A 26,409-nucleotide genomic window follows, 5' to 3' on the forward strand; every position below is an offset into this window, starting at 1 on the left:
CCACTTAACCGAATCCAGCCCGCTTAACCGAATCCACTCTTATTTAACTCCTATAACATCATAAACATATACGTCGGTTATTAGAATTGATAAACTAATGAGAAATTTTTATCTAACGCAAGCCGAGAAGAAATCTCGATACTACGAATTTGGTTTCCGGAAATTTTTTCTCTAACTACAGTTAACAGAGCTACAGGCCATTTCTAGCACTGTACCTCACGTCAACACCAATCATATCACTTCCAAATTTCCAACTACAACAAATTCCCCACCCTACGATTCCTATTAAATCTAGCAACAATTACGGTTGTGTTCCTTATTCATTATTCCTCACTCGACCTAATCCTAACCAAGTATATAACTAACATAACTTCTCAAAATAGAATGAATATATACATTTCTTACCAAGCCAACAAAATCTCTTCTTAGCTTTCAGCTCCACCGATATTCCACTCAACTCTAGCTCCTCCAAACTGCTACTGCCGTCATTCAACACCCCCAGTTAAATCAATTTCATCAATACACCCTCAAGCTACCGAAATTGAATCTAAATATTAATTTGAAACGAAATTAAACTCACCTTTCGCGGGAATACGATGAAATTCCAATCAATTTTTTTGAATCCCCACACTCGCGTTTACTGTTGTTAAGGATTGGGTGTTCGAATTCTTTGTTTTAATCATTGAAATTGGGGAGAATTGAGGGTTCTCTCTCCTAGGTTTTAAGAGGTGGCGAAATTGGAGAATTGGGTGCGATTTTGGTGTCGTCGCGTTTTGTTTTGTTTTGTTTTTTTTTTTTTTTCACATGTTTTGGTTATTAAGGCCCAAGCCCAATTGTCTAAATTAGGCCTAAAGCATAATTCACTCCTAACCACTAACTAATTTGACTTAGCGTCGAAATTATTTTTCGGCTCATCCAGCTTAATTTAATCCCCTACATTCTATCCCACCGCAGGCTATAACGATAACTCACTCATGCATGTAAGCTGTTAACTCGTGCCAGCTTTGAACGCAGAAAGCCGCTAACCGACATTTTGTTAAATTTTTCTCATATGATTTGCTTATCTAACGTGGCTTATAAGGTTGAGTTAAGTTTCATTAAATTACGTCAGTTTGAAATGTAAACCCGACCGACCAATTACCTAAATGTCCCTAGGTTAACTATGAAATTTACAAAAATACCCTTAACAAGAATTTGAGTATTTACAGTTTCCCATCAACCTTCAAGCACCGTGAGGGGGAAAATTTGTCTTAAGGACATAGTGATTATCACTAGGCTCAAATTTAATCATTGGTAAATTAAGTTCATTTTTGGAATAAGTTTCCTACACTATTAACTAGTCAAGTCATGACATAACATGCAATATATAATTAATGAAGGTATACCATTGATATCAATATGAAAAAATCAAGTTTAATTGCTAAGTTGGAGAACAAATAACCAATTCAACAGTATATACCTACACAAGTCTAGGGCTTAATCTAAGCCCTAACTTGGATTTAGCTAGACATGAATATAATATTAAGACAAAAACTAAAGCAAGTATAGATAAACTCATGTTGGGATATTTGGCCTTTACAAAGGCAATGAACATTTATTGATTATACATGATGATGTTTAATTAAATACACAAATCTTATTATTACGCATATGGGTGAACTAATATCATATGATGAAACCATAAGTTCCATAGGTCATAGAATTAGAACAATAAAGCATATGAAGAGTCATGTGTGGGAGATTTGATTATACATATTTACCTAGAATACTCACAGTTAGGGGTGAATGAAGTCGGACACTTCACTTATAAGACTATAATATACATAACTGCTATATGATAGGATGATGATATCTCAATCATTTGAGTATGACTCTAAGTTTGTATATTGGTGTAGTCACATGACTGACACTGAAGGGATCAAAGTGAGAATACACTATAAATTCGCTGTTAAGGTTAGTGTGCAAATCTCACTCTACCAATTAATCCCTAGACTTGAGGAATTGTGAAAATTTATTGTGTCTCAAATTTATTACTTTGAGACGTTAAAAAGTAATGTCTATTCATAGACTAGACTTGACGTTTTGGGTAATGAATGTAGGACGTCTTGAATCATGAATTCTAATAAAGGATCCACCGCTCTATGGAGTTATGTATTAGGAAATTGTGACATAACTAATTGAGCTCAAATCCGGCCGGTATAAGAAATAGTTTCTTAATGCACAATTAATGTTAAATGTCAAATTGGGTCAATTAGACATGGGTGTGACAGTGAAGAACAAATTCCCAATGGTCTAATTGTGAATACAAGTAAGGTGGAGGGACTTAGATATAATTAATGGTAGGAAAAGACATTCTTGAAAGTTCCAAGGGCCTTATTGTAAATATGGATTTGTTAATGGGCACTTTCCATATTAAAGAGATATATATTAAAAGTGTTTTAAAGAGATATATATTAAAAGTGTTTTAATATATCAAGTACAAGTACTTGTATGACAAGGACTTGTCCTCTTAAGATAAGATTTGGAATCCTAAGTGGATCCCACTACACACACAGTTATGTATTCTCAAAGTTTCTCTATATAAGAGAATGCCTTTTTGGAGAAAAGGACCATTAGTCTTTCAAAGAAAAGTACAACTAAAAGTAGGAGAAAAGCAAAAGTATTTTATGGTGTGTTGTGTGGTGAATACTACTAGAAGGCTGAAGACTAAGTGACTTGGATTCATCTTTGGAAAGTTTCTATTTAGGGTGAACTAGTGTTACCCCCCCACTAGATGAGCCAATTAGGATTTCCCCACTAGATGGGAAATTAGGGGTCTTTTCAACTTGGTTTGACCATTAACTTCAAGTCAAACAACTGAAAATGATATAAATGCCCCCACCTAATTAAAATTGAATATTTTCTTTTTGAAAACAATGAGGGGCATTTGTGTAATTTTCAATTATTTGACTTGAAACGGTCAAACCAAGTTGACCGTGTGTTTTGTTTAGAGACCCCATCTATCTCTATGGGGAAGAATCCTAATTGGCTCATCTAGTAGGGGGGTAATACTAGTTAACCCTTCTATTTACTGTCAATATTCAATTCGGACGGCTTTGAAGGTATTTTTCTTTTAATTTCTTTTTTGATCAATAATATATTAGCATGTTAAAGATGTAGGATTAAAGTAATCCCAACAGTCGACAATAGTTTTGTTTCTCCATCTCTTTAAACTTCTGATTCTCTTTCTTTTATATTGTTCTGTTTCTTGTGTTATGGAGAGGCTCCTTTCAACTCTCTGTCTCCCTTGTTTATATATCCTTCAATTCCAATTAGAAGTTTATGAATTCAAGCTCCAAAGGTGTGTGAGAAATTTGGATTCTTTCCAAATTAGAAAACTGCCGGTCTCCTTTCTTTCCCTTCAAGTTTCTATTCGAATTAGAAGTCTGATCAGGTGGTCCAGATGTATGGTGAGTTGTAATGGTGTGTCTTTGGACTGCATATGTCTGAAAAACATTGGACAAAATTCTGTGTCTGCTCGAGATGAAGATGAAGGGTACTGAGGGCAGGCTCCCTGGAATCCAGGTATAATGAAGGGCATGCGCCCCTTTAGTTCAACTATTGGTTCCCTTTCCACTTGCAGCTATGATTCGGTGGTAGTAGGAGTAGTTAGGCTTGTGTGGTTGGTTCACATGGAAGGTTCGGTGTTCGATATTGAATTGCCGGAATTTGAGGAGCTTTTGGGTTATGTTTTTGTTTGGGAGAATGAATCGGGGAAGAAAACTAATTCTTTGATTCGGTGGTCTGGTTCTAGTGTAACTTGAGGGGTGTTGGATCATAAGCTAATAAATCTTGATATATCAAGTTAGTCACGTGACTACTTAAGTCCATGGGCCTATATCCTTTTAATTTTTTGTGTCATCTTTTACCTAGTTGGGCCAATATCACAAACCCAACCAAAGGCCCATCCAGCGATCCAAATGCAAATAATAACCCATTTCACCAATGCTTTTTCGGGACACCTCCAATGAACAGTAAAATCAATGTTGGCCAACCAAATCTCGAACTCATGCATTTTTGTTAGTTTTGAAACATTTAATCAACTTAACTTCAATTCCTGCAAAATCACCGAAAACACACTAATTAGATCAAACAAATAAAATAAACGGACTAACTAATATAAAATTGTGCGTAAATAATGTAACATTTACGTGTTTATCAATATTACACTAACAAATAATATTTAGTAATATACAAATGAATGTTTTGATTTTTTATATTTTATATTTTGATATTTTTTATATTAAAAGTACGATAACGTTCGGTTCTAGTTCTGGTCCGGTTTTTTTGTTTAAAAAACTATTTGGTTCTAGTTCTATATGGTCCGGGTTTTTTAGTAACTATTTTTAGACCGTTCCTAAAAATAAGAACTGGAACCATGATTTTTTCTAACAGAGTTTGGGCCTAAAGCCCACAGTTCCAGTTTAATTATGGATAAAAGACACCTGGTTTTTTATTTATGTGTAAAGCCCATCCGGTTGACTTTTGAGTTAGATTACCACTTTGCCCTTTAAGACAAAACAAATAATGCCAAATATGAAACCCGGCTTAACTTTCTCATGTGAACTTTGTCTTGAAATTTTGTGAAATTTCAATCGGTAATTTTGTCCTTAAAATTTCCTATTGATTTCTCTCCCGAAATTTCTCCCAAACACTGCAACATGGATGTCTATTAATATTACAACAACCATTGTCAACTCCCACTGCAACATGAATGTTACATTGTCAATTATACTGCAACATGGATGTTGCACTATCTATTACTACTGCAACAACCACTACAACATGAATGTTGCATTTGTCAACTATCTTTTGATGTTGCCTTTATGTCATTACTACTTCCGGCAAGAACTCTTTTAAACATGAATATTGCCTTTGTCAACTCTACAGCAACATGGATATTGCACTGTCTATTACTACTGCAATAACCATTATCAACTCTCACTGCGATATAGATGTTGCACTATTAACTCTTCTACAACAACATGGATGTTGCACTGACTATTACTACTGCAAGAATCACCACTGGCAACTCCTACTGCAACATAAATGTTGCACTGGCAACTCTACTATAACATGAATGTTGCACTATCAACTCTAATGCAACATGGATGTTGCACTGTCTATTACTATTGCAATAACCACTATGAACTCCCACTGCAACATGGATGTTGCACTGACAACTCTACTACAACATGAATGTTACACTATCAACTCAACTACAACATGGATATTGCATTGTCTATTACTACTGCAACAACCACTGTGAAACTCACACTACATACAAGTCATTTTATTATACTCACACTAATGGACATACTTAGTAGAAAGTTTGTCACAGAGATATGGATTAAAACGGTGACAGAATTAGTTGCAGTATTAAGGGCTCCAAACATGAGACATTCTACAAATGACAATTTGTGCATGAGGAAGGTACTTGTAACAAAGTGTGGTATTAGAAAAGCAAATTAAAAGCTTGATTTTTTTTAGTATAAAACAAAAAAAGAGATGTTAGCTTATCTAAGAACAAGAATGTGTTTTTTTTATAGAAGTATCAGGATCACCAATTTTCTCGAGGATGACTCCTACAATTTCATACAAGTTTCCATGGTAAATAAGTCTTACTTGCAAAAGATTATCCAAGACTGGCGCAACGCAAGACCTCACTTTTGGCTCCTTATCTGAAATACATTCAAATGCGTAGTAATCAAATTATCACATATATTAACAAAGCCACTTTCTTCATGATGATTTTTTTTATGAAACTCACATCACCCTTTACAATTACCATAACCTTGCAAAAGCTATGAACCCATCGCAGGGCTTCTAATTTAACTACGAGAGGAGAAGAAGCATGGAGAGACTTAACAAGGAATATGTTGTACTTCTTTAAATACTCAATAGCCAAATTAAAAGCTACATTCTTGGAAGAATAATGACCGACAAACTTTTCAGCATCAAGACCAGCACGAGTCTTCTTGCTTAAATTTTTTCTTACAAAGAACTTACTTAAAAGTTCAACTTTACAAAGCTTGTTTAAGGTCCTAAAAACACTGACTTGAACCTCAATGCAATCTTGAATTGGTAACTCGAAAGGATCAAGCTTTTTAAGAATACTAAATGCCATTTTCATTAATCTCTCGCTATAGCACGCCGCAACCTATGGCTGGCCCAACAATCTCCAATCACCACTTCCTAAGGAAACATTGCCCAACAAGACCTTCAAATCAAACTTAAACACGAATTAAGCTCTTTTTTAAAATCCAAACTTATTTGAACCAGCAACTTTAATAGTTCTAGCTTCTCAATCAATGATGAAATCGACTATTCGACAACTTCATTACTCTCATGCTTAAGCAAGAACAGATACGTAGCTGCACAACCCCTTGTCACAAGGTGATTTGGATGCAAATGCAGCTGACTAACTGACGAATCTAACAATAGTATTTTCACCACAGCCGATGGAAGAATACCAAGCTTTCGTAAAGAAAGTAAATGCAGGTTCGTCTCCAAAATACCATGGATCTCAACAGATGAAACCTTACTAGACTCAATTATCAAAAAATTGACAAAGATGCAGAAAGAGATCTAGAAAAATTACCTCAAACTTACGATCTCTAAAAGAAGATCTCAATAACAAAGTCAAAAGAAAAGAATGAAATCATGACCACAAAATCTCATTAAATCACAAATCACGATCTCAAACTCAATAAAATAGTGATCTTTTCGAAGACGAAGCTACACTAAGAACTAAATAGGTAAATTGAGAAGAATTGAGAAGAAAAGGGTAAATTTGGTATTATAAAAATCTCTAATTGCGTCAATGACCTTATTCCGCAATTTAATTGGCTGACATTTTTTAATTCACATCTAAAATAAGCAGGTGGGCTTTAGCCGTAATTCCAAAAGTCAATGGGTTTTAGGCTAATAAAGATCGGAATCAGGGTTTTTACCCCAGTTATATCTAAGACCATTAATACTCAGTAGTTGAGAATGCTCCCAGGCACCCACGTCAGCCCCTCTTTTTTCTCTGGGACTGACACATCAGATTTTTCATAAAAAAATGAATTCTACGCCCTTTTTTCCCTATTTCAATTGTTCGTAGTAGATAAGTAGATAAAAATCTTTCTTAAATCTTATCTCCATTATTAAATTTTATCTCCATTCTTACTCCTACTCCGTTCTTAAATCTTATCTCCAAACAAAACAAGAAGTTCTTTTTCATTTTAGTACTGTGTTTCAGATCAAAGGTTTATCGTGAATCTTGAAGCAATATCTTTTTTGCCGATTTCTAAAAAACAAAACCCTTTCTTTCCATACTCTTTTTTCAATTCTACACGACACACCCAACTCACGAAACACCCAACTCAGAAAAAAAAAAAAAAATCATCTCTTCAAACCTCTCTCTTACCAACATTATTGAAGTTTTAAGTCTCTTTCACACACCAAAAAAAGAGATGCATCGGAAATCCAAGAGGCGATTCTTTCCTTCCAAGTATATCTCTCTCGCTCCCACTAACCCCATTTCATTCTCTAATCGAATCAGAAGACGAACTCTAAAGATATGGAGAAAAATAACGCACTTTGAAACACTCTCACTCCAACTCTCCAACTCACAATGCCGCAACAGCAAGGAAAAACAAATCTGGATTCAGGATGGTTAGCTGCAAGATCCACACAAGTCCAACTAACTGGAATCCAGCTCACCACTACTCATCCTCCCCCTACCACTGGAATTTCATCTCCCTGGATTCCAGCCGTTGTTCCCGGAACGTAATAACTCTCTCTCTCTCTCTCTATTTAACTCTTTATTTATAATTAAAATTTGTTTGAACTGATAGTGACATTTTTTTTTTGTTGATAGTGTTTTAGGAACTTTGTTAAAGAATAAATTAATTTCAGATCCTTTTTTATGGATTGGAGAATGAGGCTATTATTGACATTGCTGATTCTCGGGGAGAGATTATTATACCTTCCGGTTTTTTACCACTTTTGATTGTCTTGCATTTGGTATGCATTATGTAATGAAAAACATACTTTATTTTATTTTATTCTATTTTAGGGCTAAAATGTTATTTTTGTTTTTTGTAGTCGGGGAACCAAAGATGTGGATTTAAAGTTCCGTGCAATTAATTACTCTGCACAAGTGTATTTGAATGGGCATAAAATGACACTCACAAGGGGATGTTCCGGAGGCATTTACTTGATATTACTCTTCTACATCCCATGGCAAAAAAATTTTCTATTTGTTATTGTTTATCCTCCTGACCATCCTGGAAAAATTCCTCCCGAGGGAGGCCAAGGTGGTGATCACGAGGTATACATTTTTCTTTCTTCATATGTGTAAGTTTATTTTTCTTTCTTTCTTCAAGGTGGCATTCCCAGTGTAAGTTTATCTTCATATGTAAGTTCAATCTCATTTCACTGTAAGTTCCTCCCTAATTTCCGTTCTTGCTTAATTTGGTCATCTTCATATGTATCCATTTCCGTTCTTGCTTAATTTGGTCATCTTCTCCATATTTAATTTTATGTGTACATATATTTATCATTTTGTTTGTATCATTGTATGTGTTTACCTCTATAGGTCAAAGTGGCTATAACTCAAAGAAGGAGCTTTAATACGGCTCATCAAGTTGAGTTTTAACACTTTGAAGGTTTTGTTTTTTCAATTATGAAATCTACTTTCAATTGGTGTAATATGATATTTCCATGGTGCATGACTAAGGAAGCTCATGCAAGGATGGAATGCTAGAATGCTTCGTCCTTTTCATTGAAATCAGTGGGGACAATATCCATATATTATATATATACTTCGATTTTTTTTATCCATTTCGGTGTAGACACCCTCCTGACGTTTACTAAAAGAGCTATAACTGCATCTATGATATATAGGTCGATAAAAGTCTTGTGAAACCTACCTCCTCCTACTTTTGGCTATTTTTTTGCTTCAATATATAAGAGATCATCAAGATTTGTTTTTACGGTGTCATTCCTTTCTTTCTCCATGCAAGACTATATTGAACCAATACATTAAAATACTTAAGTTAGATGCTAAGTTTATTGACAAAGGCCTCGAATTTGCACATCGCGATTTCGTAATACAAAGTTAAAAAAGCGGGACAAGATCAATATCGTGGAAATCTCGAGCCTCTGTAGAGTTACTACCTAAAGCCGCGACCATCATCTACGCCGCCAAAGATACTTTTTGATATGAATGAAAGCGAAAAGGCAGAAAAACCGGTAAATCAAATGATTTAAGTTTCCTTCTTTGAATGATTTTTTCGTCATCAACACCCTAAAACTGGATTGGACTTTTGGTTTCTCTCTCCAAATATGGTTTTTCTGGGTATCGGGTCATCCTTTATAGCTCTAATCGATATGACAAAACAGAAAACAAAACATTTTCTTTAGGACTAGAGTACTATACTGGTGTTAGTGAGCTCTCTACTTCTTTGTTAGCCATGAACACCTTTTTAGTTGTCCTTTTTTTTCATTCATTCGATATGGTAGTAACTATCATTGACGATTGTTGCTATTTTAATCACTGAATTGTTGAAAATTATAGGATTAGGTATGCTTGGAGAAGATTGGGCCCGCACTCTCGGGGGTTCTCAAGTTCTTGGATCTTTGTTTCTTCCGAAATGGTTCATGGAAAATCAAAAGTTTTGCTTTGACTTACGTGAAGCCACTTGCATCGAAAAAACTAGATAAAGGAACCATCTATTGCAGTTGTTTAATTGGAGAAGGGGAAGTAATCCGTCTATCCATTCCAAATGCACAACGCAGCGATTTCTAACATGAGAGTCGGGGTTCTCTTCACGAAGGCTTCTTTGATGGCATGGATATCGATGCAACAACAACTATTAATGGTTGAATTTGCACAGGCGATTTCAAAGACAAAGTTAAAAGCGGGACAAAGCGGAATATCGAAAATCCGAGCCTCCCGTAGAGTTACTACCTAAAAGCACGACCATCATCTACGCTGCCAAATGGACTTTTTGATACAAATGGAACGAAAAGGCAGAAAACCGGTAAAACAAATGATTTAAGTTTCCCTCTCTGAATGATTTTTATGTTATAGGATTTGCTTTTGTCTATATGGATGATGAGCGAGATGCCGAGGATGCAATTCGAGGACTTGACGTATGAATTTAAGACAAAGCCGGCATTTGATTTACAATTTAATACTTTGTACTTGCATTATGCGAGAGCTTGAAGAATTATCCTCGAAAGTGCTGCGGCTAAGTTCCAAATGCAAAATTGCGGGGAAATTAGGCGTTGAGGTTGGTGGTGCTCATGGTCTACCAAATGATCGCAACACACCGAGTAATGTTATGTCAATTCATCCCGGTCTTAGTAGTCATATGAACAATAACAACCACATGGTTGGAAGTGGAGTCTTGAATACTTCAAAGACAAACCGCATTGGCTCTCGGCAATTATCGAACTTATAGTGAGAACTCCATGAATTCAATCCTAATGCGCTTCAACAAGAGGCTTCTCCTTCAATACTCCAATTCGGAACAAACTTCTCCATTTCAAGGTCATGAATCTTCGATTCGGGGATCAATGCAAAACATTCCGAAATGGATTGTCAACCCCACGCCAGACCTCAACAAAGCAGACCCGAATAAATGGTGCACTTCTGTGAGAACCGTTCCACAGTCTTCTCAAGGCAGCCAATTTGCTTGATCCGATCCAAAGAAGCTTCATGAGATGATGAATAACAGTGGAGGAAGGGTGCAACAACAATCACCAAGTGGGCATAATGCAAATGGACTTAGGTGAGGCAACCTTTAATGTATTAAATGGGGCCACAAATGGAGATCCTTGCCAATTGCTTCTGAGGCATGGTTGGGATCTGCGAATAGGAACATCGATAATGCTCCGGGCGGTATTATCAATGAGATGCATTAGGAACAACGGCTTTAAGACCTTGGCTAATATCAACCCCATGTTTGGTGGTAACGATAATCTCGAAATCTTCGGATGACACGAAGAATCTTCACTTGCCCGAATTGGAACAAGATATAACTAACGAATTCCCCGAGTGGGACGTATAAAGGCTCCCCGCCATGGCTTATGGCTGGAGGACAAAGCTGATGTCATTGTTGTTGTGGGTGCATCCGCATTTGTTGCAAGATGCACCGTTTTGTACAAGACCATTAGGCAAATCGATGATTGTGGGGATTATATAACCCGGATAATCTGGGATTTCTAAATTAGGGGTTTGGCGGTTTTGCGGGTTTGCCATTTCTAATTCATCAAGTGTAATCTATAATCGGGCGGTTGATGTGACTCCATTAATATCTTGATATGATATTGCAAACCCGTCTTTGTTTCAACCGTTTAGTTTTAAAAAGTCCAGTGCTCACACAACACTTCAAAAATGCTCTTTCATTTCTTCCCCAAGATCTTACTGTTTTGAAAACGTTTATTTGTTGACTACTATTTTCATGTAAGTTCTCCATGTAAGTTTCATGTCTTCTATACAGAACATTCGTTCACGGTTCATTACCATATATATAATGGGCACATCGCCCATGGTCTAGGACCAGGAATTTAATAAGGCGACATGACTGACTCCTATTCTACTTGGTGATAATTCTTACAGGAGACCTTAAGTAAGACTAATTCTCTGGAGTCTAGGATCAGGAAAGCCACCAAAGAAGCACTCAAAACAACAAAATTAGCTGGAACGACGGTCTTTGTAAAGCCGGTTACAATAGTGCCATTTGCAAGTTCAAATGGAGAAACTCGCCAGATATGACTCTTTTATGCTTAAAATAGTTATTAATCAGCGTGGAAAAAGTAATGTTGCAATAAAATCGTATAAGATTCATATAACTATATATTTTAGGATAGTATCATTATCTCATAGTCGTCCTTTTCCAGATGTAATTAAAAAACTTCTAATTACAAAGACTCTTCACCCTATGAAATATATATATACCAACCACATAATGCTAAACACAATTTATTCCATGACAATATATGTTTTTTATTAAACTACTATAATAAAAAATAAGATAATCAAACATACAACAAGAATCAAACATACAACAAGAAGATCGTGGAGTACAAAACAAAACACAATGTTTCAAAAGAGTGCACTTAGAAAATTTTCAAAAAGAAAAGATTTATGAAGAACCATTAATGATTTGAGAACTATCGATGCGTAGCGGATGTCGCAATCAATGTGCCTATACTAAGAGAATACCATCAAGATCCAAATTATCCTAGCATAGAAACATCATTTGGAACATACCAAACCAAGAAAGTTGACTCAAAAATGTTGTTTGTGTCATACGCTATCTACAACAGATATACAAGTTTGAAGTACTAGATGTGAATTACAACTAACTCATGACTAGGCGTGAAGAGCTCTATGAAGCAAATATTCAAGTAGAAGAACTTCAAATCTTGAGAATAAAGCATTGTGCGTAATGAATATAATTCGGTTATCGCTAAACATATGGTATGTTTTGAGTGCGTGTTATATTTCTTGATTGTTGCTATATTTTGATATAGTTTATATAGGTGGATGATAAGAATTGTTATTTAGAATAATAATAACCCAAAATAGAAATAAAATCTTTTGTCAAAACCATTCTAAAAAAATTAGAAAAACATAAACCCTTCAAATAAAGTATACAATGAATCATTAGCTATAAATATACATATATTATTTATTCAAGTAGATTTTAGGCTTTTGAGTCATTAGTTATTTTATTTTAGGCTAATCCGGCCATAGGCGGGTTTTACCCCAGTTATATGTTTTTCTAATGTTTCAATTCCGATTCAGGTTAAATGGTACCCACTTAGTTTAGTGTTCCTGCAACTCAAAGCCATCATGGCCTTATTTTAATTGGGCCCATCGGTCCGGGAAACATTGGGCTTAGGGTTTTTAGATCCAAGAGCCAGAATGAAACTGCCCCAAAACTTGGTTCGACCAATTTTGACAAAAAATCGACCTTGACTGTTAAAACCCTCTCTCGTTTTCATTCCAAGTTTCAGGTTTTGCAGACAAAAACCGCCTCCATCTGGTAAGCGTTTTTCTAGCTGTCTCCTCTTTTCTCTTTATCTCTAAAGATTACTTCTTTTTTGCCATGACGCTTTGGTGTCCTTTCTTATTTCAAGATTTTTAGAGAACCAATAGAAAGATAGGTACTGATTGATTAATGTATGAAAGTAATTCGCGACATAAAGATTTATTGGCTTCCAACCAGTATTATACCCCATTTCGAAACACTTATATTTCATAAACCTGTTTTTGGAGTCATGGCTTCAAGCAATGGGGATAATTCAACCAGTGGTTTAAAGGAAAACCTGTTCAAGGATTTGATTGTTTCCAAATTGGCTCAAACCGAGACTACGGGTGTCATTGGGGTTTGATGTACAATTATCTAGTTTTTTAGTGCGTCAATTACATGCTCTTTCTGGTTCTTACTTTTCTGGTGAATAAATTATTCTTACTGTTTAAATAAAGGAAAAGGAGAAGATAGATTCTCCATATAGTTATTATTGGATGATTAGTATTAAAAAGAAATTATCTTACATTTACAATTTATATTCTTTAAAGGTACTAGTATTATGGTGGACAGTGCAGTTGTATTGTCTTTTGCATGCTCTTACCATGTCGTAGTTAACCTTTCCCAACTTCCCTGCAGGGAATTCATTTTCTTCTGACCCTCAAGTGCAATGAGATTAGAGAAGTGTTGGTTCTGTTCCTCCACTGTCTATCCGGGGCATGGTATACAATTTGTACGCAACGATGCAAAGGTAAAGCTTTCTGTAAAACCTAAATAGCAATTGCATACACTTAGGTTTGAAGTCTTTGGTAATACTACTGACTTTTGACACGCGTTTCATTTCCAGATATTCCGATTTTGCAGGTCGAAATGCCACAAGAACTTTAAGATGAAGAGGAATCCTCGAAAGGTGAAATGGACCAAGGCGTACAGACGGTTGCATGGGAAGGATATGACACAGGTAATGGCGGTCTTTTCAATTTTTCTGTGATCCTGTAATTATGAAATTTACTACCTAACCAAGACAGAAGAGAGCTTTGATGTTTTTTGTTCTCTCTTTTTCCCCTTGTACATTTGTCTAGGATTCAACCTTTGAGTTCGAGAGAAAGCGAAACAGGCCTGAGAGATATGACAGGGATATTGTAGAGAACACCTTGAAGGCCATTAAGAAGATTGATAAAGTCAGAGTGGCTAGGGCGGAAACCCATCATAAAATCAGGTTAGTTTTTCCCCCATCTTTCTGTTTGATTGTAGAACATAATAGGATCTTGTTGAACATTGGGCAAATGGTATTGGCAGGATGGGGGGAAAGAAAGAGAAGGAGCAAAAAGAGGCAAAAACGGAGTTGGAACAGAGCATCAACATGGTCAAAGCTCCTGGTGCTGTCTCTCTTCTACCAGCAAGAAAACACAAGGTTCCCCAACAGCAGACACAGGAAAATCGTGCCATGGAAGAGTAATGTTATGTATCTTTTGGATTTTGGTATTAATCCTCCGAATTGTTTTGGAACTTAAAACTAGAGATAAAGATTTGTTATTTGGCAGTGATATTTTTCTCACCTACATTTCCCTAAATTATCATCATTAAGTTATGCTCATTCAGTAGAGTAATCTGTAAACCAGGGCTTCGAAACTAGGGTGTCCGTTTTATCTTTCATTTTCTTGGAATATGTGTGTCGTTTCATTATGTATCATTCCTCTTCCGGAGGCTATCTATCTCAAAACCTTGTTTATTTTTTTATCCAAGTGAAGAAAATTTTGGAGTACTAGTTTTTTTTCTTTTATGGTCCTGATGTCTTGTATTGTGATTTGTTGAAGAGTCTGACCGGAAATGTGAATTTTACATCATTTTTGGCACTGTCCTGGTTTCCTGGACTCTTGGTCCTAGATCCGTGTATGGCTATTCACCAGTGTACTTTAAGAGCATGCTGAAAACGGTGTGTGGTGGTGGTGGGGTGTCTGGTGATTAGTTTTTTGAGTTGTTGTAGAATTTGGGTCTAGTGAAGAGTTTCCCTTTATCATTGGCGCCAAATTCCTCAGTAATACAAATTTCTTCACCTGACGGGAAAATTTTGAGTTCTCCATGTGTAGTAATATACAGGAGTAGGCTCAGTTGGTAGCTTTCTCTGACGACTGTGCAGTCTCTGACTGACAAGGGATTAGGCCTTTATTTTGCTGAACGTTTAAAATTCAGTAACCTCAAGATTAATTGACAAGACAGTAGGTATCTATTTTACTGGAGGGGAAAACTCAGTGATCTCTAATTAGGCCGGACACTAATAACTTAGTTCAGGCGTACAAGTAATTTCGTTTGCAAAAATTAATCTTCAGAACTTCAAAGCTCATACTTATTTGACTGTGTCATATCTAAGCCAGTCGTACTGCGGAAAGAACAAGAACAAACCACCAAATTCTGGTTGCTTAAATTTATCTCTAAACTTCTTGGTATTATCATTGCTGATTTTAGTTCTTGTGTTGCATCTTTTCTTTCCCGTGGTTCCCTTTCTTGCTTGACTTGTGGTTGCCCCTGTAGGGAGATACTTCAACTTAGTGGAGTGATAGTGGTAACATCAACTTAGCAGCCGACAATTATTTCGAAGCTAGTACGAAGAAATGTTAACACGTTATTGATGGATAGGTTCAGTGAGGCTGTCGAGGAAACTAAGAAAATGAAATTTAATCCTTCACGATATCAATTTATTAGAGCAATCAAGGTTTTGCCATCCTTGAGCAAATCTTCCTGGGATGCAAAATGTGACATTTTAAAGAATTGGGGTTGGTCTGAGAAGGAGATATGCATGGCGTTCAGAAATCAACCTGTCTTTATGTTGTTATCTGAAAAGAATATTATGAGCACTATGGAGTTTCAGATGGGTACGGTTACGATTCGTTACTAATTTCCAAAACCCCAGTGGTGCTGGTGCTCAACTTCAGTTTGGAGAAGAGGACTATTCTGAGGATCTCAGTTATCAAAGTTTTAGTCTCAAATGGTCTTGTTAAGAAAACTTGCAGCTTACATAGAGTGTTAACTTTGACTGATAAAGTCTTCCTGGAAGAGTTTGTGATGAAATTCGAGGGAAAAATACCTGAACTGTGAAATGTATATTAGGGAAAGATGATTGTTCTGTAACTATCGTTTTTGTTATGAATAATGACTTTTTTGTAAAAGTTGTTGATTGCTACTGAGGCAAGATCTTTATTTCCCTGTCATTCAGTATTTAGGATTCAGTAGTGCCTGGTCTCATGGAATGATGGGGGGTGAAGTTTCATCAAATTTTGCAGGATTTGCAAGTAGGCAGTGGATATGCTGTTACTGATGATTCATGGGACACAACTGAGAAATAATGAGAAAATGATTTCTGTCTTATTGATCACTGAATCAGTATTACATTTATATAGTGGACTCTTAGGTCTATTACATATTGACACCGGTACATTCTATCTAATGATCTAGTGGTACTCCTATATATATTGAGTTATATACTCTAATACACCCCCACAAGATCAGTTGAGATGAAGTCCAAATGAGCTTGTTAGTAGAGAAAATGCACCCCCTTGAGTTGTAGTTGTTGGGGCTTGTAAAACTGCCAGTCGTTGTTGAAGTTTAGAGAATCTTGCAGAAGACAAACCCTTGGTAAATATGTGTGCAATTTGATATTCTGTGCAGATATGTTGAAGCTTCATAGAACCATTTGTAACTTTTTGTCTAATATAATGAAAGTCTACCTCAATATGCTTTGTCCTTGCATGAAACAATGGATTTAAGGATAATGATATAGCACTCAAGTTGTCATACCATAGTAGTGGTGGTTGAGGAAGATATACCTTTAATTCTTTAAGAAGAATGCATAACCAATCAATTTCTGTTGCTATGTGAGCTAAGGCTCTATATTCTGCTTCTGTGCTTGACCTTGAAACTGTATTTTGTTTCTTTGAACTCCAAATGATTGGACATGATCCATAAAAAATGATTAATCCTGTAGACTTTCTATCATAAATACAACCTGCCCAGTCAGCATCACAATATGCTATAATTGTTGGAGAGGCTCTCTGTAGTTGAATACCATGAGTGAGATTGAGTACCTTTAATATACCTTAATATCCTTTTGACTGTAGCCATGTGTGGAGTTCTTGGCTTATGCATGAATTGGCAAACTTGATTAACTGCAAAGTATAAATCAGTCCTTGTCCAAGTTAGATACTGGAGTGCTCCAACTAAGGATCTATATTCTGTTTGTTCTGACAAAATGTCACCATAAGTGTTATCAAGCTTTACTGTATTAGAGCAAAGAGTGTTGCAAGGCTTAGCTCTTTCCATCTTTGCCTTTTTCAGGAGATCTAAAGCATATTTAGACTGTGACAAAAACATCCCTCGAGTTATCCTTTTAACTTCAATGCCCAAAAAATAATGAAGATTACCCAAATCTTTCATATCAAATTTCTTTTCTAGTTCAGAGGCTAGCTGAGTACAGTTGGACATTGAGCTTCCAGTTAATATGATGTCATCTACATAAATTAGAAGAAAAATAACATATGTTGATGTTATTCTTATCATTAGAGAAGAGTCTGCTTCATAAAGTGTGAAATCTAAATCCAATAAAACATTTACTAGTTTCTCATGCCAGGCCCTTGGGGCTTGTTTCAAACCATAGAGTGACTTGTTAATCTTGCACACATAATCCTTCTTTATTGGATAAACAAAACCAGGGGGTTGAGCCATATATACGTCCTCTTCTAAATCACCATGCAGAAAAGCATTTGTGACATCCAATTGCTTAAGCGGCCAATTATGTTGCACAGCTAATGCAAGAATCATTCTGATAGTTGCAGGTTTCACTATGGGACTAAATACTTCAGTAAAATCAACACCAGGCTTTTGGTGATATCCTTTTGCAACATATTTGGCTTTGAACTTATCAATGGACCCATCAACCTTTTCTTTTAGTTTGAAAACCCATTTGTTGCCAACTATATGTTGTGATGGATGGGGAGGAACAAGAGTCCAAGTGTTTGTTTTAATAAGAGCATTGTATTCAATTTGCATGGCTTCTCTCCATTTTGGATGTTTGACAGCTTGATAAAAACAAGTTGGAATTGGGATTTTGTTTTCAAGTTTTGAGAGAAGGGCTTGTGAAATATGATGTTTAGTTGTGGTTGAAATATGTCTTTGGCTTAAAGATTCCATGTTTGGATCTTGTTTCCATATGATGTTGTGGAGGGTTGACAATTTGTTGAACTTGTGGAATAGTATTGATTAGAAGTATTATTCTATAGATGAAGAAGAATGATTTTCAGGTGAAGAAATTGTAGTGGATGGAAGTTATAAAACTGAAGTAGGAATACAGGACTTGTATGGAAAATGAAGTTCATTGAATATGACATGTCTTGAGGTAAAGATTCTTCCAGTTGAAGGATTGAGGCATTCATAGCCTTTGTGGTCTAGACTGTACCCTATGAAGACACATTCAGTGCTTCTTGACTGAAGTTTATTTGTACGTGGTATAAGTCCTTAGCTAGGGGAAGCAAGCACATCCATACACTCCGAGAATAGAGTAGTTTGGAGTTTTGTTGAATAGTTTCGCCCATGGTGAGACACTTTGAGAGTTTGGTTTTAGAGAGGGAGTTCTGTTTTTGAGAAATGTAGTTGTTTGAAACACCTCAACCCAATATTGTGGTGGAAGATTACTCTTGCAGATAAGAGATCTGGCCATTTCAACAACATGTCTGCTGAGGAGTGTGTGGGCAAGAATATTGTAAAATGATGCCATTTGCTGGTAAAAAATATTTAAAGATAGTACTTTTGTATTCTCCCCCTTCATCACTTCTAAATGTTTTGATTTTTCTTTCAAGCTTGTTTTCAACAGTAGCTTTTAATACTTTGAAAATGAAGAAGAAGTCAGACTTTTTATGTAAAGGAAAAATCCATGTATATTTGGAAAAATCATCTACAAAAGACACGTAGCACAAATATCCATTGATAGATGGAATAATTGACAGTCCCTATAGATCACTATGAATCAATTGAAGAGAAGTATTAGTACATGAAAGAGAATGCACAAAAGGAAGTCTTGTCATTTTTCCTTCATGACAAGCATTACAAAATGAAAGAGTATGTTTCCCACTAACAGGTAAACTAGAAGATGATATTATTTTGATGAAAACAGGATGAGATGGATGTCCTAATCTGTCATGTCACACTGAAGCAGTAGTTTTTACTCCAATGTAGGCATTATGATTGATTGTGTTATTTGAAGAGTGAAGTTGTGCTGAAATAGCTTGATGAGATGAATGAGCTGGAGACTTGTAATGATCTGAAGGTGGTGAAATTTCATTGGGTATATTCCATTTTCAGAAGTCCCTTGCAAAAGAATCTTCCTCAATGCATTGTCCTTGGCAATATAAGAAGTAGGTGAAAAAGTAATTACGCAATTGTTATCCGTAACAAATTTTTGAACAGATAAAAGATTTTGTTAAATGTTTGGAACATGTAAAATGTTAGAGTGGACAATATCAACATCACTTAGAATAGTTCCAGCTGCAGCTAATAAATCAGAAACTTCTTTGTATTGCTGTAGATAAACTGACATGCTTAAATTTCCTTTCTTTGTATTTTCCAATCTTAATTTCAGCTGACTCACGTGTGCTTTAGTCATAAAAGCAAACCTCTCTTCCAAAACAATCTGCAATGTCTTTGAGGTTTATGTGCCAATGATGTAAGGACGAATAAATTTTGATATAGTAGCGTGCATCCAGATAAGAATGGTCTGGTCTTGTTTCATCCAATGCATATGCTTTGAATTCACAGTACTAGTAGTTGTTCCAGTTGAATCAACCACATATTTTGAGGGACATGATTCACTACCATCAATAAACCCTAGTAAATTGTTGCTAATAAGAATTGGAAGAAAGAGTTGACGCCATTAGAGGTAATTATCCTTTGTTAACTTTACAGTAACAATGTTTGCAATGTTAACATAACTCATATTTGAGATTGATGAAGAAGTTGGAATTGTTGTTGTTCCAAAAGTTGTCATGATGACTTTGTCATAACAAGAATTGTAATTTGAGATGATGAAATTGATAACAAGAAGTTTAATTTCTAATGATTTCTATCAAATTGAAGAAAATAGTAGAGATTCAGAGAAAACTTATCGTGAATCTTTGAGATTGAAGATAGATAGATTGATCAAGAAACTTAGAGATCAAGAAATGAGATGTAGTCAATTTCTTGAATTCTTGATCGGTGAAGAAGAAGATTAGTTGATTTGCTAATTTAAAGAGATGATTTGCGCGGAAGAAAGCTGATTAAGAAGCTATCTAGAATTCATTAATGGCGGATCGTTTTTTTGCTTTTGAGCGCACGGCTCTGATACCATGACAAATAATGAGAAAATGATTTCTGTCTTATTGATCTCTGAATCAGTATTACATTTATATAGTGGACCCTTAGGTCTATTACATATTGACACCTGTACATTCTATCTAATGATCTAGTGGTACTATTGTACTGTATATATTAAGTTATATACTCTAATACACCCCCTCAAGATCGGTTGAGATGAAGTCCAAATGAGCTTCTCAGTAGAGAAAATGCACCCTTTCAAGTTGTAGTTGCTGGGGATTGTAAAACTGCCAGTCGTTGTTGAAGTTTAGAGAATCTTGCAAAAGACAAACCCTTGGTAAATATGTATGCAATTTGATCTTCTGTGCAGAATGCATAACCAAGCAATTTCTGCTGCTGTGTGAGCTAAGGCTCTATATTCTGTTTCTGTGCTTGACCTTGAAACTGTATTTTGTTTCTTTGAACTCCAAATGATTGGACATGATCCATAAAAAATGATTAATCCAGTTGTAGACTTTCTATCGTAGATACAACCTGCCCAGTTAGCATCACAGTAGGCTATAACTGTTGGAGAGGCTCTCTGACAACATGTTGTACCCCCCTGAAAGTCGACGCCTTCTTCATAGGTTTCCCTTTTGCCTTAATATTACTACCATGCACCTTCCCAGCCATGTAATGCCTCAAGAATTCTAACCTTACTTTTGATATGAAGTGGCTAGCTTGCAACTTTGCTGATAAACGTAAAATTGAATAATTTACCTACGAAATGAACGATGAAACTCAAAACGTAAGTGAAACTAAACTTAATTACGCGTTGCTATCAAAGATTTCTATACTCTCAATTTTATCGAAATAGAGTGGAGTAAAAAGTTCGTTCCACTCTTAGTTCTTTAGCATTCAAGTTTCCTAGATTGACTAATCAATTCAAAGTCTAATGAGAGCAATGATGGGAATTATACTACGATGTGAATTAAAACTAGACGTAATATAAAGATTATAACTTTATTAAATTTAACTGAACAATAATTGAATTCTAAATTAATAACTAAGAATTGAAAAACAACAACTGAAATTAGATCTAACAATTTTAAATGACAAAATCGAAATGAACAAGAAATAACTATTTTATTTATCTAATCAATGAAGAACTATGATTCAAAGAATTAATCTAAAACAATGTATGAAACTAATTAATTTAACTAATTTAATTCCAAAACTAGATCTAGAAGCTATTCTAATTTTTTTTTTTTTTTTTTTTTTTTTTTAAAATTTAAACTATCTAACTATCCCTTTCTTAAGAACTAAGTCTTGTTTTATGTAAAGGAGGAGACCAGATCCACAATTTCGTGCATAGGCTGAGGAGCCATGTTTTGGGCCGGAAAATTGAGCCTAAAGCCTAATTTCTTCAGTCCACAGAGCCCGTTTCAGCTGGCTTTGACTTAACCAGACTTTTCATCCACTTTCTGCTCCTCTGATTGGGTCAAGGCTTGGACCATTGGAAAGTTCTTTCCAAGCCGGTCGTTTTGACGTAAGGTAGGCCCAAATCCGAGGCTTGAGTCCAAAGATATGGTCTTCGGAAGTTTTGCTGACTTGTGCACTGTTTTTGCCTGTGTTGACTATTTCAGCTTTTGATAGGGCTTCATAAAGGCTTTGTCTCCTTGAATCTTGGCTTTTATCACAGAACTTCTTAGCAACCAACCCTTTGCTCCTTTATATCGCCAAAGTGGCACATTTCTACACATAATTGAGTTCTATGCCTGAAATACATAAAAGCACGTAATTAGCATTAACTCTTATTTATTACTCGCATAATTGGTCTAAAAGTAGTATTATTAAGGGGTTAAAACTATAGTTTTGGGCTCTTATCAAACCACCCCCAAACAGCATTTTGCTTGTCCTCAAGCAAATATGAGAATTTAGCATAAGTGACCAAAATGGAGTTCTAACTAATCTCGTTTCACCGAGTGCGATTGCATTGACCATATGCAACAAGGCCTTAAACCACTAGGAATTCCCTAGTAGACGAGTTATAGCCTTGTGAGAGTTTTCCAGTGAAGGTACTCACAAACTTTATCTATACTACAACGACTCAGAAATAAAACTATTATTTCCTTATCTATGTCTCAATTATTTATACATCTCACTAGCAATGAATACAGAATAATCAAGTCTAAACCTAAGCTAATATATGCATAATAATCTATCATCTACAAATAAACATATTTACAATGAGTAATACTATGAGATGAACTAGCAGGTCCTTTTCTGAAAACTCGGAATAGCGTCCTTAAGTAGGTCCTCACATGAATGTCAAGACAAAAACCACTTTGATTTTTCCGCTCAAGTTTCGCTACTCCAGTGTGCAGTGAGCACACTTTACCTTACAAACTCAATGACACACAAGGAAGCCGAAGTCGATCAAACACATCTGCCACTTACTATCACACTAACCTATTCCTAATTGAGCTAGAAGTCTTTATTAGGTGTTGCGGGGATTAGAAGATGGTTTAAGAAGGAAGGAAATGGATATTCAAAGAGAACAAGTCTGAGATAATAGAGTCGTCATATTATGTAACTAAAGAAAACCTTATTATTTACTTTTGCTTTTACACTTTGTTTCCATCTTTAGTCATATATTTTTTTTCTTTGGCTTTTGACTCCTTGATTCTATTTTTGGAGTTCTAACTCTTTATTTATTTTTTTTATTTTATTATTTGGATGGAAACTTACTTTTCTCTTCTGAAGCGACTAACGAATTCTTGATTTCAAAGGTTATTCTCTTTTCTGTTCTTCATCTCTATTCTCAAACTTATTCAAAGAATTGGATAGGTTGATTTTTTATTTTGTTTTGTTTTGTAACAGGGTAAACGATTTGTGGTTTATGAAAGGCTAAAGAAAGGCTCGAGGGGCTTAATTAGCGGAAAATAATTCATAGGTTGGAATTTCTGGCTATATCGATCCAAAGAGGGCCTAAATTTCTCGCTTAGGATATGGTATAGTGATCAAGCAAGTGGACGTGTGATTTTTCTATCCGGATTTTACTTCTCCATTGTGTCATTTCTCAAATGTTCACTCATATAAGGCTTTAGGCTATATTCTCACAGGATTTGTAGAATAAGTACTCTAGCCTAGATTTCAGAAACTTACTGCCAACAATTATAGATACTCATGTAACATATTTATAAATAGATGCAAGGATTATTACCTACATATTAGCCTAAGTTTCAAAAAACTATTCTAATGCAAAAGCTATGTGAGACTTCTAGATTATTGAGAGCATAGAGAAAGAAAACAATACCAATATTCCTAAGTGTATAGCATACTTTTTATTTATATTTTTAAAATACTTGAATTTTTTAGCTAGAAAACAAGTGCATATTATACATATCTATATCCTAACAGATGCCTTAATTACACGTGTTTCTATGCCCCCAAACAAGAAGCATGCTTTGTCCTTAAAGAGAGGGTAGAAAAATACCATTAAAACACGTGAAATTCCAGAACATCTGCAAAACAAGGTTATAACATACTAATATAGAAAACAAAACTGACACAACTCTATAAGAGTTCCACCTGTAATGGGGTTAATGAGAAACAAATTTGCTTGGGACATAAGCAGACACTAACTGAAATAAATACTAACCTTAACTCCCATTTAAGCATTTTCATTTCCCTCTACAAAGAGAGGAGGTTCCTTCGCGTCCTGCCATGCCATGATAACTTGCCAAGCCCACCGCTGTGTGTCGTCAACTTGTGCTAACCTATCTAGTGTTATTATGTCTGATGCGGTGTAAGGAGCAACCAAATGAGGTTGCACCTGCCATCCCAGCCAAGTCATTACTCAAAATGAGCGAACCACCCAATTGGTGGGTCTCATGACTTCAACCCTTTTCCAATCCGTGAACTGGGTACATAATTCAGGTAGACAACTGAGCATGATACAACAAACCAAAACAGGCATAAGAAGATACTTATGCCGCATACTTTGGGCTCTCTTAAGACTAGCCACTAATACTCAGGGACTGTCATATCGGCGACGTCCCTCAGCTAAAGCAAGGAAAACGTCACCAAATTTACTATTTACGAGATAAACCGCCAATCCCCTAAAATATTCATCGATGAATAACATAGTGGTGCCTACGTTTAGGGACAGGCTACCAAGGGCTATGTTGTAACGCCCTTGGTCCATTATACGAAATACCCCTCCCCCATAATACTCATGGAAATATGTATAGTCATAGAGGTATGCATTATCGGTCATATATCCCCACGTGTGAATATGATCAGGTATAAGTATTCCTGAAACTAAAGCTACCACATACTTATTGAATTCTAGTGGTGTGTCATCAACCGTGACGGAGAATTCTTGTTCTCCATCCTGGTTATAATAGAACTTAGCATTATTGTAAAAAAAATTCAGTAAGCTTAGGTGAATACGAGTCGTCTTCACTTACTAGAGGGTGCCTCCATCCGAACTGCATGATCCTTTCACGGAACCAATGTCCATAAGTCTCGCTCCCCAACAAGTGTTCAAAAGACTGCTCCGGTATTACTATAGGAGAAGTCATCACAAAACTACCCTCTAGAACAGCTGCAACTATATATCCCGGAACAACCCTCGGAAAACTTGAAATTTTTGGTGCCCATTGGGGTCGGTATGCCAGTCGCCAAGGTATGCAGGATTGGCGCTGGTGCTTCTGTTGAGTTTCAATTCCGGCACTTGGGCACATGTGCACTCAGCCTTTGTCTTTGGAGAAGGCGCAGTCGCTACTTTCGGGTAGAATTCTCTCCGACAGGCTTAGGGCAGGTGGCGCTCCATCTGATGCAAAAAGGCCGGGGAGGGCTCAATTAGGCGGGCGCGAAGGAAAAAAATAAGGTAAAGTGGGAATGAAACATGAGAGATGAATGTGAGATGTAGTTGGGGTTGTGAGTGTAGAATGAATGCAATTTTTATAGGTTTTAAATTGCTAAACCGAATCGGAAATTTGCCAAAAAGCTTTAAGGCAATTTCCGAAAATAATAAAATTTCCAAACCGAAAACGGAAACAACTCATATTCTCTATTCCAAAACAACCCTAATATCTTTTAGGTTGAATTTAGGATAGAAACTGCCTAACTAATTGAGATTTCATCCTACCACCATATCTATTCATAGGGATGCCCATAGCGGCAATATTTTCAACCCTCACTCCAAAACAAATCCTAAACTGGGGGATCATATCAGAAATCATGCTAGAGTAAATAATACAACCCCCAAACAATTCAGGAAGGTGAGATTAACGATAAAAACAATGTACAATTTGAAAAGAACCATATTATATTAAAATTGAAATCAAACACAATTAACTGCCGAATTCAAATTTAATCTACTGAATTCAAATTCAACATCCGAACTAATAAAAACCATAAAAACAACTAAATAACAGCGAAACACAACAAATTTGTCTAAACAACTAGCCACGTGATGAAGTTGGACCTTGAGGTGAATATTAGGTATGGGATGAGGATGGGCCATGAGGATGGAAATACCACCACCCCACCCCCAAACAAATTTTATAGAACAGAGTTTAGAAAATTTGTTTTAAATGTGGGTCTTTTAAAGTCAAATTCCTAAATTACTTTTAAATATATATATATATATATTTTAATATATATATATTTATATAATATATATATATATATATATATATATATATATATTTATGAATACGGATTAATATAAGGGAAAACAAAAAAGCAATAAAGACATAATTCACACCATATAGAAACATGACTAAAAAACTGATAAAACATGCAAGAGTGGAAAACGTGAATTATGTTAAACGTGGACTTAAGATCCGGTACTTACAGCCACACACTCCATAGGGAAGGCCCGATTACCTTAATAGTGCACTTACCAATATATGGAAATGAAAGAAAGTACACCAATGAAAAAGGCCAGTCCTCATAGACAGGATCTTGTAAAAGGACTTCCTCTACATCAGGGGACAATAGCTTG

General features: G+C 35.8%; 1 protein-coding gene and 1 long non-coding RNA gene across 2 annotated transcripts; both read left to right on the forward strand.

Annotated features, from left to right (window-relative positions):
• Positions 1–8,254: 8,254 nt before the first annotated feature.
• LOC147482937 (uncharacterized) lies at positions 8,255–8,760 on the forward strand. Its single transcript, XR_015203841.1, has 2 exons — positions 8,255–8,356; positions 8,624–8,760. It is a non-coding gene; the product is annotated as an uncharacterized LOC147482937 (long non-coding RNA).
• Positions 8,761–12,933: 4,173 nt separating this feature from the next.
• LOC147482938 (Ribosomal protein L24e family protein) lies at positions 12,934–14,667 on the forward strand. Its single transcript, XM_086576008.1, has 5 exons — positions 12,934–13,085; positions 13,710–13,821; positions 13,918–14,031; positions 14,153–14,289; positions 14,370–14,667. The coding sequence occupies exons 2-5, from the start codon at positions 13,741–13,743 to the stop codon at positions 14,527–14,529; spliced, it is 492 nt and encodes a 163-aa protein (XP_086432134.1). The 5' UTR covers positions 12,934–13,085; positions 13,710–13,740; the 3' UTR covers positions 14,530–14,667.
• Positions 14,668–26,409: the final 11,742 nt, after the last annotated feature.

This window comes from Coptis chinensis, chromosome 8 (genome assembly GCF_015680905.1).
Source record: "Coptis chinensis isolate HL-2020 chromosome 8, ASM1568090v1, whole genome shotgun sequence".
NCBI lineage: Eukaryota > Viridiplantae > Streptophyta > Magnoliopsida > Ranunculales > Ranunculaceae > Coptis > Coptis chinensis.